General features: G+C 32.7%; 1 protein-coding gene across 1 annotated transcript; it reads right to left on the bottom strand.

Annotated features, from left to right (window-relative positions):
- Positions 1 to 1,356: 1,356 nt before the first annotated feature.
- LOC124455718 (sialate O-acetylesterase-like) lies at positions 1,357 to 14,242 on the bottom strand. The gene is made up of 7 exons (XM_047006351.1): positions 13,968 to 14,242; positions 11,930 to 12,111; positions 9,657 to 9,795; positions 8,871 to 9,081; positions 4,837 to 5,098; positions 4,389 to 4,751; positions 1,357 to 1,881 (listed from the first exon to the last, which is right to left on the bottom strand). The coding sequence occupies exons 1-7, from the start codon at positions 14,194 to 14,196 to the stop codon at positions 1,687 to 1,689; spliced, it is 1,581 nt and encodes a 526-aa protein (XP_046862307.1). The 5' UTR covers positions 14,197 to 14,242; the 3' UTR covers positions 1,357 to 1,686.
- Positions 14,243 to 17,881: the final 3,639 nt, after the last annotated feature.

The raw sequence follows: 17,881 nt of genomic DNA, 5'->3' as shown, positions 1-17,881 counted from the left end.
TCCCAAAAGCGAATCGGCAGACGCATAACTGCTTTGTGCTAACGTGAAAACGAGAAAATTGCAACAGCAGCAAAGAAAGGTTTTTAAACAAAATTTGCTTAAATAAGAGCCTCTTAGAATGTTCGAGTAATAAGTCCTTCAGTATTTTCTTTGAGTCAATATCAAACACATTTTGTTACTTAACAATAGTTCAGGATATTAAATAACGGTCTCTCAAAAGCAGAATTAATACTCGCTTGCTATAACCTTAAGAACACTCGAAACATTTGAGTGATTAATATGAGAGTATGATGATCAATAATACCTTAGATCATATTTATAGAATTTTTTTGTTTGCGTTCTTTAAAATTTAATTTCAAATTTAGTCCCATAATTCTTTCAAGGCATATTACGAGAAAATTGGATTAATGATTATATCGGAAATAAGCAATTTTTATAACGACGCTAAGTTGATGACACTTACTGGAAATTCAAAAATAGAACTGATGCTATACTTTTCTCTGATTATCTTAACTGATAACTTTCACAAGAAAACTTAAACACTGGTCTTCTAACTTCCTTCCTAAGTTTCATTTTTCTTCAATCTAAATCTGGTGCCAAAAAAATACTCGTCCACCGCATTTGAAACTGTAACAGTACTGATAATGGCCTCCAGCATGAGTTTAAAGAACTTACTAATTCCCTCAAACGCAATTCGGCCCCACTTCATTTCATTGAGTGCATCATTAACTCACGCAGTAATAAACATAGCGTGCACGCAACACAAACAACAAAGACGCGTCTACTTACTCACCTAACCAGCAATAACATAATGTCTATATAACAAATCACAGAAAAGAAACTTTTTAAATGTCAACTAACGTTTTTGTAATGCCTTCACTCGTCTTCACGTCCCACAAAATTAAGATCTTCTTTCGTTTCAAAGACGTTATACCTACTAAGCCAAGATTTTAAATGGTCTACAAATTTAATTGCAGATAGTATAACTCCTGCTATATTGGTAAAACTACACGACATTTAACCACGGAGAGCAATTAAAATACAACCTCCCAAAAAACTCACACATTCACAAGGACCAACAAAATCCTGAATGAAAACCAAATTAGACACTGCTATCTCTCCATTCACCTTGAAACACAATAAAGCACTTAACATAGACGAACATAAACCGACCTAAACAGACAAGTCCAACATTCTAAAAATATTTCAAACTTTATTTCTTTGATTTCATCCTAACAATACACGTCCTGTTACTAACTCCCAAGCTTTATTTAATAATTCATCTACTAATTAATTGATAATTAAGGTTGTCAAAACGTCAGTCAACAACAACAAAAACAGTCCTTCAGGACTATACCAGCCTGGACGATCTATAATGTAATTAATCTAATCATTGAGTATCGCCTCATTTGTAACATACTTCTATGTTATATATACAACACTGTAAATAGCGTATGCTTTTGCACTGAATATAGCTTGTATTTAAGTCGAAACAGGACTATGTTTAAAAAATATAAAACTGAAAAATATGGTCGTCTTCATAAAAATATTTATTAATTTTCGAAGGGCAAGAATTAATTTTTTCAGTTTTTATTTCAAGGAAAAAGACCAACTGTAAGGAATGAAAAATGAATGCTAACTAAAGAAAGTTGATAATACGTCATAACAGTCATTTAAGTTTTTATTTTAAGAAAAAGGACCATCCATAATAAATGGTGGAGAAGGTAGTCCTCCACTGTAAACAGCACACTTTAGTCTCTCGCAGGGATAGTCAGACCAAGCATATCTGACTTTGTCAGGATTACAACGGGACAGTATAAACACAGATGTGCTGCTATTGTACACAATTGGTGACGCTGTCCAGTTACCATGACAATTGACCTATGGAAAATTAAATATAAAAACTTTGTTTCATGAAGTATGAGCAAGCTACGTTTGGAGTAATACGTGCGCACGATAAAGAAGTTATGGAGTTGCGTTTTGTAAATACAAAAATGGAAAAATGTAAACAAAGTGAGAAACTTGCTCTTTGTTTGAAGCCTTTGGTGAGCTACGTTTTGCAGTAAATGAACATAAAAACCAAAGATTCTTGTAAAGCAACACTGTTCAAATTCTTTGTAGGCATTTTCAAATTTCTATCTAGAACCAAATTTATCGGCTGTTGAACAACAACTATTTACTCACCCGAAGTAACATTCCTCATGTGCTTGGTTTAAAATAGTTGCCTATTTTACGGGAGAATTTTGGCAAATTTTTACACAATGCATAACTATTATCTTAATGAGCTTGAAGAAATTAGTATTTGACACGTGTCATTTTGTTTGTGTAGGAAGTGTGTCGTGTAAGCCTATAGCAATCATTGGTCTCATCATAGGAAAAAAAAGTTTGCTCAAGTTTTTCATCGCAATCGAAGTTTTTCATGCAATCGATATGTAAATGTGCAATGTTTGTGTCGTGTGCTATTTGCATGACTTCTATGCATGTTTGTATGGCTCAAACAGTCTTATATTTTAATAAGGTAGGCAATTCTTACAAAATTAGCGATTATTGACAAAAACACTTTCAAAAAACCCTAAATATCTCATTAATATGAATATCAAAGCGCGTTGGCTAATACATCATCGCCGACTTACGAGAAGGTTTCGTGCATTTTCCATCACCGACCATTGACAATAAACGTCGCTGATTCTAGCTTCGTCGTTTTGCGATGAATTAGAACTAGGCTTAATGGCTGTCTATGCAGAATGAATATCTTCTGTAAAATAAAAATGTTTCCTAGGCTTCCTTATGCACGAGCCTTGACATTTGTCAAAACAGTCAGATATTTTCCATGTTCACTAGAAAATTTTTTCGATGATCATCATAACTTATAAACTAAATTATATAACTTTTGCATTTTAACTAGGTTTGATTATAAAGTAAATGGTTTGAACCCGGGAGTATCGTTACATGTTGGTTTCATTATTTACAAACATGTAGGTTTGATTATATAAGAATCAGTTAAATTATAACCAGTGCGAATGATACATGAAGCTATTTTAACACTTTTAATCTTGAAATTTGTGTAACGTGTGCTTGTCATTTTATGACATAATATGAATAAAGCATGTTAGTTACGTTCTGTTTGTACTGTCAAAATTTGATGCGAATGGTATTTGTAGTATGTGGCACAGCTTGCAAACACATATAGTGTGATGCACGTCATAATGCAAGTTATATTTTGTAGTTTCATTAGTAAATGTAATGCCTAAGAAAGATGACTTGCACTAAACTATTCTTAAATGGAAGTTTTTAATCTTACTATCATTGTTTAATCTTTGGCGGAAAAGCATTATGAATTTCTCAAAAAGTCAATCAAGTCTGTTATTGCATGTGGACAGAGGCGTAACTAGAACGTTAATTTGGGAGGTGCATATTGATACATTCCGTTGTACCCTACTAATTTATTTTCAAAGTGAATTGAATTTCGAGAGAAATCAGAAGGGCTCAACTGAATATATGAATATACACGCCACCCCAATTAACGCTCTAGTTACGCCTCTGCATATGGAGATTGGTAAAGGGTTATAAATAATTGCCATGGTGTGAAAACTGAGCTATTGAGCTTAAACTCAACCAATACAGAAATTTGAAGGGACTCTCTAAGGCCTGTGACAACTTAGTATGTTGAATAGTCATTTTTGTGAAGTAAAGTTTATATTCCTAAGCATGCCAATAAACCTTGACATTTAACAAAACAGTCAAGTATTAATTTCTTTATAATTTGTCTAATATAGATGTTTGACAGCATGTTTTGTTTTAACACAAAAAAGAAGCGAATAATAAACAGTTATTATAGCTCTAAAATGCTGGAAACTTCATTTCTGGGGCTTTAAAAATAAAAAATTCCTTAACGATCGTGCCCCCGGAACCACCTAGGAAGGGAAAGTCTCAAGCGTGCCATGACTGATGTTTGAAAAATCTTAGATCCACCCTGTCTTATACCACAAGACATTAATAAACCCTTCATAGTCAAGCGCAAGGTCTTTAAGGAGAAATTACGAACCGAGGCTTATTGACTGACGGAGCCCTTAGGGCCAGTTTTCTACAAAAAGGAAAAAGTACGATATTTCTAATTAAAGATTGAGAAAGCCAGGTTATTAAAAGGTTTAATATAGGGCGCGGTGTTTCCTTCAAATAATATTTGTAAACAGTTTTTTGTTTCGTTTATTTTGCGTTTTACTGTTTGTATTACCAAGATGGTTTACATTTAACTGTAAAATTACGCCTTCTGGAGCGTGATCCATTACGGAAAATAATGGACTGACAAAAATGTTTCTGAGCCAATCAAAGCGCGCATTTTAGCCGGAAGTAACCCTTGCGAGATAATAAAATTACTTAATACTTACTTCAAAGCCTGTGCTGTTCCGTACTTCAATATTTATGTTCACTGATTCGTAATTTACTACAAGAAGCGTGTCATGTTCGGTTGCAATCTTCTTGATTTCTGATACGAGCGGTCCAGTGTAGTACCTTTCTCTACCGTAAGCTAATGAAAGACCTGATAACCCCAAGCGATAGCCAATATTTTCTTTGTCAGTAGGATGAATGCTGAAGTGTGGCGATAAAGGATTTCCCAAGTCCATTGCTACAGCCATAAAAGTTTTCTGCAGTTGTGCATTGGGAGCGTAGCCCTTCTCTGCTGTCTGGTCCCAACGTAATGGAGCAAAGTTAAATTGGTTACTTCCTATACTTTGACCAACAGCAGACAACTATACATTTTTAGGTATAAAATACTTATTAGTTATAATATTCACAGAAATACACAATGATTACTTTAGATTTAAAGACGCCTACCTGTACAAAACCAAAGGGAAACTCTGGGTCAGTGTTATGTTGTGTAGAAGCGTACCATTTTGCTCTCCAATCATTTATCATAGCAGGAAATGTACAGTTATATGGCAACACATTAAACTCTCGGGCTAAAGCATTTGTCTCTCCTTGATAAAATATGGAACCGTAGATTGTCATATTGAGAAACGGAACAATCATGGCATTCCACATACAACTATATAGAGTGAAGCTTCCAATGTCAGGGTAACCTTGTGGTCCAAGAAGTCTAAAATATTTTACAAAGCAATGTTATTTATAAATGCATATTAGTCGATATTCTCCTTTAATAAAATTTTTCATTATCTAGAGCTGAAAATATTATACAAAATAATATTTATATGCTCATGATAATTGGCAAAAGCAAGTTGCAAATAGCATTTAAGTATAAGATATTTTTGTGATATGTTAATTAAAAAACACATGATCAATCGTTTTCATTCGTTTCAAATGCAATCTCTATTTTGTATTCGAAGCCATTTGAATCATTGAGTTATATAATAACTGGAGGGGGAAAGGGGCCTGGATCCCGTTGTCAAAAACATGGCGGTAATGGCGGATTTTGGTTATCAAAACTTCCACTTTGAAAAAAATTTTTAGCATTCGCTCTCTCCCGAATCCGGATCTCTATTACTGCTTATATCAATGACAACCAGCGAAAACAACCACGATACCCGTAAGCATAAAATATAGAAAATAATGCTTCAGGTTTTTGTGAAATAGACACGCACATATAAATGAGGTAAATCTAGGGTAAAATAACGTATATTTTGTCAAGTAATGCTTCAGCTATGTTAGAAATAAATATCAAACGGCATTCTTTACACTGTCAATGTGTTGTTAAGCTTTAATGCATAATCCCATGCGCAATACTTGTTTTTGACTGTTGTTGACAGCTTGGTGCAACTGTCTTTCTTGAATAGATGGGTAAATCTTAGTTAAAATGTGCAAAAAGGAGTTAGAAAAAGTTAGCTTACCCCTACGACGTAAGTCGACTGGAAATATATTATAAGTAGGTATGTAATTTTTTTTTAGTTTTTTTTGGTAGGATTGATTCTGGTTGTCTTATAAGGTATTATGATATTCTGATAAATCTACTGAGAACTTATGAAGAAAATATCTTAAACTAAGAGAGCAAAAGAACAAAATTCAGAAATTCTATAATCATGTTGCTGGTTCTGTTTTGAGCCAAGATATTAGAAACTGGATTGTCATTGAAAACCAAGAATTTACTACCGAACAGAACTACATTAATTTCCCATTGAAAATACGATTTCTTAATTTAAAGTGCATTGGTTTCTCTGACATAGCACTTTTGTTATTGCTGTAATGTATGTCAAGAAGAACATTTTAATTCTCAAAAATGCTAACCTTCTTGCATTACTTTTCTCTTGTGTCCTTAAAAATTACATTTACCTATACTAATTATTTTAGGTTCAAACAATTTGACAAACTTTTGAATTTTACATTATACCTTTGAATTTTTTTTTTGTCTTTTGGTAAAAATATCAGTGAATGACTTAAAAATCAAATTTATCTAAAATAGTATATTTTGTACAAAGAAACTACACATAATTGGAAAAGTCTCATGTTGAAGACAGATGTCATTTCTATTACTAGATTGCTATTCTTATTCTTTTAAATAACATCGTATTTCTTCAAAAGACATAAAAAGTTCTTTGTCATCAATTTTTGCTTCTTCCACATCCAACTTCATTGCAACCAATGCATCTTATGTGAATTTTTAATCACCTGGAATTGAAAAACGTATGGATTTTGTCAGATGATGCAGTACTATATTTAATGTTTCATGCATGTCATCATAAGCTTTTCTTGAGCAAATATTTCTTGAGCAAAGGTAGGAGCATAATTTGGCACATTAATGAACAAAGTAGTTTTTATCTTGATTTTGATGTACTAACCTGTTTACTATAACAAACAATTCGTTTACAGAAACACCAGATGGCATTTATAAAACTTTTAGCATAAAGCAAACCTTGTTTTTTTACACACCATCATCATGATTGTCCATAATCTGTCAAATTGTCCAGGCTAGCTGTTTAAGACAGGTATTTTTTATTGTAGACATGTACCAAAGAGTTCATTAATTAATCCTGCACTGCATTTGATTTCAATACAGCTCTGTTCTTAATATTTACTTCATATTTTCAAAAAAATATCATAAGAAATCCTCCATTTCTTGAAGGTAAACTCGGTTGAAACAAGGAGCTTTAAAATATGCATATCTCAATAAGAATTGGTTGCTTTGCCTCGTCTAGCAAGCGATTAAGTAAAGAACAATTAAGACTGGATAGACATAACTTATTTTATAACTTAGGAGTAAAAGCATTCACAAAATATATACCATCACACTTCAAGTATTGACTTAAAACAAAACACTGAACATTTTAAATAGTAAACAATCGTACGTTGCTTACCGGTGTCATGAAATGTTTCCTTTTCTGGCATTACTTCAGCAACCGTATACCAAACAAGTTTGCAGCATGTTTTAAAGATAAAATTTCTAAAAAGTTTTGTGCTTGGCATTGATGTTTTATATAATCGCAATTGTGGTTGTCAAATCCGGGTGGGCGAAAAAAATTTTATTTTATGAGCCCGCGTCTTTCCACTGAATTTGACAACCAAAATCCGCCATGTTTTTGACCATGCGGCCGCGCGCGAATAATTTATAGTAATTTGGTTGACATTTCCCCTCCATGTCTTATAGAACTCAATGATTTGAATAAATGCAACATATTGGTGGACATGTCACATTCATTCAAATGGCTTGGAATACAAATTTCAGATCTCAAGAAGTCTAAAACTAGTCGGAATTTTTTGTGTCCAAGTTCCCTTGTTGAAAGAAAATTTCTTAGGTTGCGGAATGGCGAGATTTTTATAAAAAAACCTAAGCATTCACGGAGAAAGTGGGTTTTTTGGGTTTTTTGCGCTCTTCACTTTTTTAATGAGGCTTCAATATTTAGAATGCGAAAACGATGCAATTAAAATTGCTTTTAATTTAAATTGCAGAAATTTAATTTTTTGAAATTTAATGGACTTAACAATATTTGAAATAGAATGGAAAAACTTGTTGGGGGAACTCACAAATGGTTTTGACAAAAAAACTTTTTGCTTGCTCTTGCGATTCTAGCAAACATTATCATCAAATCTGCAAAGTATTTATTTATTTAGTGTAAAGAAAGGTTTAAAAAAATTTTGAGAGGTATTAGAAACATAATGGTGGCCAAAACATTTCCAAAACACCCTGTATTATCTTATTATAACAGATAATTACTGACATGAAATTTGCACCCTATTCACCATTGCGCAAAGTTTCAATGACGAAAACTTCATTGATATATGTAAAAGAACAGCTTTAAGAGTGATTATGTAGAAACATGCGCTAGTGAATTTTTCAAATACTTGTGCAAAAGAAAAAAACGAAAAAAACCCACAAAGTTCGCTATTTTTGTTGTTTGCACCGTTTTATACATTATGAGTTTCACACTAGTGCCATTGTGGAAGCACCTGTTTCCTTACTACCACTGCCATGCTTTTTTTTCATTAGAAGAAGCCTGTTTGGCTTTTACTTTTTCCGCCAATCAGGTTAAAGAAGTCACAGCAACACTACACTTGCACATTATTACAGTACAAATGCTTCTCAATCAACCAATCACAATTGAAGAATGTGTCAAAATAATGAAAATATTAATGTAAAAAGAAAATCATTTCCAGTTTAAAGTGATCCTCATTGAATAAAATAAAATAATGTGTTATCATGATTAAAATCCTCCGAAGAGCCCAAAACTCCTTGTTTTTTTTTCCTAAAACAGTTGTTTATTTGTTGTGGTGGTATTGTTCAGAAGTGTATATAGATGAAGAATAAAGTTCAGCTGTATAAGACTTTGTAAAAGATCTAAAAGAAGTTAAAACCAACTATCTTCTGGCAAAGCTAGAATCTACAATAGATAATAACATATAAAAAACATCATAAGACTTACAATATTGGTGGAGAAATTAAGACATGCCCATTCCATCCACATTCTAAAAGGGCATCTGGTGAAGACCATGATTCTACAGGGCTTCCACTAAAGCTGCTGGCAATCAGGCCAATTGGGTAGTTCAACGTTTTGTACAGGTGCACTCCATAATACCAACATACGGCAGAGAAATAACTCCACAATATCCCATCAGCGGTCCCATTTAACGTTTCTGGCAACATAAATATTATATTATTATCATAAGATAGGGTCATAATACTTTACAAAGCAAATGATACAATGATGTTTACAAATCACGAGTACTAATCTCTGCTTTAGGGTTACAAAAGTATTTTTGGGTACGAAATGATTTAAGTACAGAAACATTTATAGTTTTTATTGGACATTAGCTAAAGATATTTTCGGAATACTTCTTTGAAAGTCTCGAGTTCTTCGTAGCGGTTAACAAAAGAATTGTTATTAAAATACTATTAGGGTGAAATGCTTTCGAAAGGTTCAACTCGGATGAAGACACAATTTTAAGCAAGGCAGATGCAAGCCAGCTCATATATAAATAATATTAACATTCAAAACATTTAAAAGGCACAAGATGATCCTATTTTGATCGTAAAACATTCTTGAGAAGAAGCTATTAGTAATTTTATTTTTGCTCATTAGCAGTCGATTGTTTCTTTGCAAATTATAGTGGAAATCGAAGAATCTGTGAATTAAAAAACTGACTTTTCGATTCAAATCAATTGATGCTTCATAAATTTCAATTGCTCATATCAACTGCATGATGAATACCTGGTGAAGGAATGGACCAAGGCAACACTATACTTCTTAACTCCTTTCGAGGAGTCATAGAGCAATCAAGGCCAGAAGTAAATACACGTATGTTGGGATAATTTATTGATTCATTGATTGCTCTATCCCCATCATCTGACTAAATAAAAAAAACGTATCACTTTCCAAGGTCTTCCATTAATCAGTGTAAAACCGTTCCATAATTACCAAACCTAAAACTGTTTCATACATCTTCAAAGCTATTAAACAGCATGCACGCTTGATTTTTTTAGGTATATACCGACCTAGGTAATAGATTAGGCGCATGCGTGACAAGATGAAACTGTGTAGAATGAACAAAGGTTGTCTGACTGGATGATGTGATTACAAGATATACTTCAAACTTCAAAAGATTTTTTATTTCATTTTTTGTTTTAATGGTTAAGAATAAACCTGTTGCGTGTGTTAAACTGTCCGCAAGTAGTTTTTGAAATAAGATTTTGGAAATAGTTGATGATGAGAAAAAGGAGGAAAGGCTATGTGTAGGGATGTTAAATAGATCATATCTGCTTACTGAGTTAATTGAAAAGATTTTGCTTGCATGCATTTATCAAGGTACATTTATAAAGTTTATGTTTTGCTTAGAGACTTCTTGACAAGATGCGATACAGTCCATAAACACGCTGAATTTACACGGGAAACATTTAATTGTTTTTAATCGTTTTGAAACTCTACAGCTTATAGACAGATAATCGAAAGTTTTTTTGATAAAATATTATATCACTGAACGTTTGACCGTATTTTTTATAATTTATAATCCTGATATCGGATGACGCAATTTTTCTATTTAACAACATTAACACGTAATAACATTAATTCTAATTGCATAAAGAAGCTCCTTGCATGCCCACTAGCAATGTCTCTGGAGTCAACTGCGTCTTTCGTTATTTCACATGACAGAGTTAAGGGGATAACTGTTCCCCACAGTATTTTCCTGGCTTCATATGAATTGAACCAGTTTAAATTGAGATTTTAACCATATCGTCCAAGGTAAATGTGTAATAAATGTGATCTAGCATGCCCAATTTCCACGCGTGCCGTTTTACATTATTATGATGTTTTATGATTTACATTATTATGATATTTTATAATTCCAACATTTAAGTAGAGAAATACAAACGGCCATTAAGGTTTTTTTAAACTATTGCAAATTAAAGTACTTAATCCACTCAAAACACCAAATGAAAAAAATTGTAGAATGACATCTAGATTATGAGCAATCACCATGAAGTAATTTTTGACACAATAATCGCATTCCTAAGCCTTTGTGAACAGCATCTCATCTTGTCAAGAAAGTTCACAAAGATTTCATAATCCTCTGGTATTTACCCTTAATAAACTTATGCATAGTAATAAATCTTTTCAATATGCTTAATGTTGGGTTTATAGCCTAAGACATCAATATTGGGCCCATCCTTTACTTCCTCATAATTCAGTTAGCCTAAAATCTTATTCCAATAAATAGATGCACAGATATTGATACAAGCCACAGATTTAGTTTTTATCATAAAAAAAATAATCCGATAGCCATATGTTCGTTGTAGTTTTAAAATAAAAATGTTTTCAACGTTAAATTTGATAAAAACTCAATAAAGATAAAACGTGTCCTTTCATAGTTGGAAAGAAAAAAATAGGAAATGGGTAATTTACGGAAAAAAAAAGATTGACAAATTTCTATTTAAATTTAATCGTGTTTCCGTTCAAGCAGTAGCTTGTAATAATGCATTTTTTGACAACCTTTATTTTAATCGGTTCTGACTGACATAACGCTCTGGGTTTACTTTCCAATTAAGGTCTGCAAAATATATTGTTAGCAGCTCCCGTCTGAAATACATCTGCTTCACAACTATTAATTATAAATTTTTTTATCATTAACCCGTGTAAACTCAAACACTCAACCAGATTAGCAATCCCTTTCCTAACTCCAAATACTAACGCGATGTTTTGTCTGAATCGTGACACTATCCTTTTATCATTTTCTTGGCATTCTAATAAAAATATATTTGAAATTAATCAATCTAACATTGTCATTGTTGCCTTTTTTTACTCTGTACAATGTGCTTAAATAGTCAAACGCATCACAAAGTTTTTTTCCCCACAAATAGCACTACGATCTTGCACATCGCTTGTAATTTGATTTACTGCAGTAAAACTTAAGCTGTATTTTATAAGCTACTACTTCTAGTTCCATGTCAGATGGCGTAAATTAAGCGTTAAAACAAACTAAAACTCACAATGTCCAGTGTATACTGCATGTTGCTCTGACCACTGCAAATCCAAACATCTCCAAATAAAACATCATCCAAAGTTATAATTTTTAGACTTCCTTCTACATATGAATAAGCAGAAATACGATATGGACCTCCAGCTCTCATTGGTTGTAATGCAACTTGCCATACTCCGACTTCTTCCCTTCCTATACAGAAATTACCATAGTAACAATGATAGAGCATAATTTTACCAGTTAATGCATGCACAATGTACCAATTTAAAGTAATTTTTGTATAGCATTTTTTGAAAATTTATAGTTTCAGGAGTAAGTATGTAAGATTTTAAAAATAGTGAATTACTGAATTTGTTTGGCGAAATAAGAACTCTCTTTCAATTTAAAAGAATAATGTTGACTTACTTAAGTTTTGTTAGATTATAGTAAATTAATATATTTAAGGCATTTGAACTAATATTTTAAAACTTTGAAACATTGAGGTATGATTAACATTATTTAACTCTTTATCAACTGCGATGTTCATTTTTATCATAACGAAACCCTGTCTTTCTTGTCGCAATACTTACACAAATTAATGGCAAAACAAACGTTTTAAGGATGATCCAAATGATGATCATTGGATAACATGTAATTAGTATAGCAGAGCAGCATGCTATTGATTTTGTTTTTATTACATACTGGGCTCTTTGGAAAACTATGGGTGCTGCTCCAACTTTGCAGCCTATGTTATATGATTTACAAGCAGGTCAATTATGAGTATAACATACACTTTCCAACAGTTTAAAAGTTGTTGTTCCCTGGTATATAACTATATTATGTAATGCGTTGGAATATTCGCAATAAGCAATGTTTTTCAATTTATGAAAGTCAAGTTTACGTCCAACACATGTATATTTGGATGTCAACAACAAATACAACTATAAATATTCAAAGCACTGTGACATATTTTAATGTTGACTGCAAACTATCTTGACTTGAATAGAACATTCAAATGTGCGTTCATAGAAATAAAGCTTCCCAAGATTTTGTTATGAAGTTTTTTCAACTTTTTTATGTTTTCTGCATGAAGGAATTTTTAAGCCGTGACTTTTCACCGGCTTCAGTTAGACACCTGCAACAGTTAGACACATTAACGCTGGCGTCATCGGCGTTACTCACCGATGCTAACTGCGTCAGTCATGCGGACAAGTTGAATAATTTGTTGCCCGAGTAAACAATATCCTCAAGTGTTAAAGTTTTGCCTTCTGCCATTACTAACCTCAATGTAAATATGTTCACAATGAATTATTTGTTAAAAGTAGTGGAGTAAAATCACTATTTATGATTTGGTAAAGATGAAAGTTCCTACTAAACGAGCAGCGCCAATTAGTAGATTGCTGCACTTTTGTCAATCGGAAGTTCATTCGTCTCGTTTGAGATCTAAATATCTAATTCGTAAGCTTGGACTACATACTTAGTTTCTATTATGCAAAATATTACAAAGCTAGTGTTGTCGGATCTATAATATTGAATTCAAGTTCCTTCCTCAGTTCCAGCTTTGTAACACGTACGGTTGTTTTCTGTAAACTTTGCTAACTTTTCAGAATTCTAAATGCGTAAATAGACAAACACATGTATTGTCAAATGGGAGCAAAACACTGAATGACTGAGCTCTCGTCCTGTTCGTTTGCGTGTTCTAAGTGCCCATTTTGTTTAAGGAGTATATCTATGATTAATATGAGTTGTATAAAACAAAGGTTCGTGTTGGTTTGCTACAATTAACAACAACTGTTATAAAAACAATGAATTTTAAAATGCAAATGGCTTAAATGTTCTTGTTCTAAACACATTTAAAATAGGATGGCACGCTTACTAGCGGATTTTTCGTCAGTCAAAATCAATCACAATGGCCTATTGATAGATAAAACCTGTTAGTTTTAAATTTATAATCATTGACTTTATTTTTGGTGTATTTTAATTTTAAAATTATGGTTTTATGTAATTTCAACTAATCCGTAGATTTGCTACAGAGCTTTCAGCTTTATACAAAGAAATGATAATAAAACCTTCCTGTCTCGAAGAGACGTGTGCATGATACGATTTGTTACTAAGCCTCAGCACCACTCTCTGACCAATTTCACCATAACCCCACACGATTGCCTGTTTTGGTGCTTGCTGCAACACCATATGATCACCATAGATTGAAGAAAAACGGAATTCAACATAAGCATAAGTGATAGAAGCAGCAGCAAATACTAAAAGAGTTGCGTATAAGTAATTTCCAAACTTGGCCATATTACTCTGTGTCCAGCAAGCAATTGGGTTGTACGACTGGGCAATTGTCATTTAGTTCTTTATATTATAATGCTTTGTTTCAAGTGTTTTTGTACGTATACCAACATTATAAATATTTCATAGCTTTCCTAGAGAGAGAAGTGGTCGATGTATTTTCATGATTAAAATGATATCTCAAAGGCAGCTGTCATTTGTTAAAGTAACTAAGCACAGCAATCACAATATGGAACTTACTTTTCTTTGTAAATATAATGCATAATACACAAATACTAACCATGATTTCTTCAATTGTGCTCATTGTTTTGTTCTCGCATGAGCGTGTACGGCAAACAAAAACATGATAATGCTGCTATTGTATCATTATGAATACAAGCTAATAATTTGCCAGTTATAATTAATAGGTAAAGGATTGAAATACTTAAAGAATATCTAAAACTTATCGCTAAACAAGTATTCCTTACAGAAACAGGAAAAAAATTGAAACTGCATTACATGGCTGTTTGGATGGCCAATTTTTTAACTGGGATCGATATATGTAAAGTCATCATTTCTTGATCATCTTAAGAAAAATAACCAACTTTGCCTATCTTATATTCAAGTGACTTTAACTAGGAAAAACGAAGCAAATATAAACCAGATTAGCAATGATGAGAGCAACAGATATGTGAGATCACTACAATCACATACGAAAAATACTTGTGAGCATGCATGTGCATCTCCTTCGCACAGCTTTGATTCAAACGCTTCATAAGAGGTCCAATATGTTTTTGCACATGTTGATTCATATTTCAAATTAGCTTTGTTCAATTCTTATTAAACCTGTATATTAACACACCTATACAATAAATTATCAATGCGTACATACAGTTTTGACTTTTCAATCAGAACTATTAAACTAAATAAACACACTATTCTATACCAACGTAAATCATACACAGTTATATCTACATTTGCACTTTAATATGCAAGGATATTGTCTATAGCATAATCTAAAAGCATTTTCATGAAGCTGTTATTTGGCAGAGACGTCATACTTTCAAAATAGACAAATACTAACTATGATTTCTGGCATTGTTTTCATCGTTATGTTCTCGCACGAAGATGTACGGCAAACAAAAACATGATATTGCTGCTTTGTATCATGTATACAAGCCAATAATTTGTTAGCTATAATAATTACGTAAATGATTAAATTACAAAAAGAATATCTAAAACTTATAGCTAAAGAAGTTTTCCTTACAGAAAAAAGGAAAAAATTGAAACTGCATTATTTGGCTGTTAGGATGGCCAAATTTGTAACTGGAATCGATAAATGTAATATCATTATTTCTTGATCTTCTTAAGAAAAATAACCAACTTTGCCTATCTTATATTCAAGTGACTTTAACTAGGAAAACGAAGCAAATATAAAACATATTAGCAATGATGAAAGCAACAGATATGTGGGTCACTACAATCACATACGAAAAATACTTGTGACCATGCATGTGCATCTCCTTCGCACAGCTTTGATTCAAACGCTTCATAAGAGGTCCAATATGTTTTCGCACATGTTGATTCATATTTCAAATTAGCTTTGTTCAATTCTTATTAAACCTGTATATTAACACACCTATACAATAAATTATCAATGCGTACATACAATTTTGACTTTTCAATCAGAACTATTAAACTAGATAAACACATTAATCTATACCAACGTAAATCATTCACAGTTATTTCTACACTTGCACTTTAATATGCAAGGATATTGTCTGTAGTATAATCTAAAAGCAGTTTCATGGAGCTGTTATTTAGCAGAGACGTCATACACTCAAAAATAGACAAAAACTAACTATGATTTCTGGCATTGTTTTCATCGTTATGTTCTCGCACGAAGATGTACGGCAAACAAAAACATAATATTGCTGCTATTGTATCATTATGTATACAGCCAATAAATTGTAAGCTATAATAAATAGGTAAATGATTGAAATACAAAAAGAATATCTAAAACTTATAGCTAAAGAAGTTTTCCTTACAGAAACAGGAAGAAAATTGAAACTGCATTACTTGGCTGTTTGGATGGCCAATTTTGTAACTGGAATCGATAAATCTAATGTCATCATTTCTTGATCTTCTTAAGAAAAATAACCAACTTTGCCTATCTTATATTCAAGTGACTTTAACTAGGAAAAACGAAGCAAATATAAACCAGATTAGCAATGATGAGAGCAACAGATATGTTGGATCACTACAAGCACATACGAAAAATACTTGTGACCATGCATGTGCATCTCCTTCGCACAGCTTTGATTCAAACGCTTCATAAAAGGTCCAATATGTTTTCGCACATGTTGATTAATATTTCAAATTAGCTTTGTTCAATTCTTATTAAACCTGTATATTAACACACCTATACAATAAATTATCAATGCGTACATACAATTTTGACTTTTCAATCAGAACTATTAAACTAGATAAACACATTATTCTATACCAACGTAAATCATTCACAGTTATATTTGCACTTGCACTTTAATATGCAAGGATATTGTCTGTAGTATCATCTAAAAGCAGTTTCATGAAGCTGTTATTTGGCAGAGACGTCATACACTCAAAAATAGACAAATACTAACTATGATTTCTGCCATTGTTTTCATCGTTATGTTCTCGCACGAATAAGTACGGCAAACGAAAACATGATATTGCTGCTATTGTATCATTATGTATACAAGCCAGTAATTTTCAAGCTATAATAATTAGGTAAATGATTGAAATACAAAAAGAATATCTAAAACTTATAGATAAAATAGTTTTCCTTACAGAAACAGGAAAAAAATTGAAACTGCATTACTTGGCTGTTTGCATGGCCAATTTTGTAACTGGAATCGATAAATCTAATGTCATCATTTTGTCGATCATCTTAAGAAAAATAGCCAACTTTGCCTATCCTATATTCATATGATTTTAATTAGGAAAAACGAAGCAAATATAAAACTAGTGAGCAATGATGAGAACAACAGTATGTGGGATCACTACAATCTCATAAGAAACACTTGTGAAGTAGTATAGAGACTACCAGTTCTAGCACACTTCTCAGTTTGAGAAGAAATATACGCAAATCTAAGCGCCTCAGCCCTAGTTCGCGTATGTGGTTCACATAGTTAGCACACATGCCGTCGAGGTCCATTATTTAGAGAGAAATTCTCACATAGAATATATGTCTTGACACATTATCAGGGAAAAAACAAGTGCGCGTGGTTTTTGCCCGGAAACCTCACCACATGTGGGCAAAGCTCCATAGATGAATATTGTGGACTTCATATTAGGCGGTTAAGGGAAGGCGGACGACTTCCACAACCATGTCGTAAGTGTGGGGTCGTAACACAGACAAAAACTATCCTTTTTCAAGCCTGCGGTGCAAATAGGGTGCATCATAAGGTCGTTGATGCGGAGAAACAAGCGAGAAAATGATTTGCTAGTGTACTCGCCAAATTAATTTCGACAATTTGAATTAATTTCGATTTAGAGATTTAAGGCGGATGTCCACTAGATGATTTTTATGACGATCGTCTCAAAAATTCGCCACATGCGCAGTAGGAAATAAAAATCGTCAACTAAATCGTCAAGCGCTCGACGAAAAGTAGAAATGGTTTCTACTTTTCGTCGAGCGCTTGACGATCGTCGTAAATTGAACCAATGA

The sequence above is a fragment of the Xenia sp. Carnegie-2017 genome, unplaced genomic scaffold, assembly GCF_021976095.1.
Source record: "Xenia sp. Carnegie-2017 unplaced genomic scaffold, XeniaSp_v1 HiC_scaffold_4, whole genome shotgun sequence".
In the NCBI taxonomy this organism is placed as follows: Eukaryota; Metazoa; Cnidaria; class Anthozoa; order Malacalcyonacea; family Xeniidae; genus Xenia; species Xenia sp. Carnegie-2017.
This window is presented reverse-complemented; position numbering and strand designations above follow the sequence as displayed.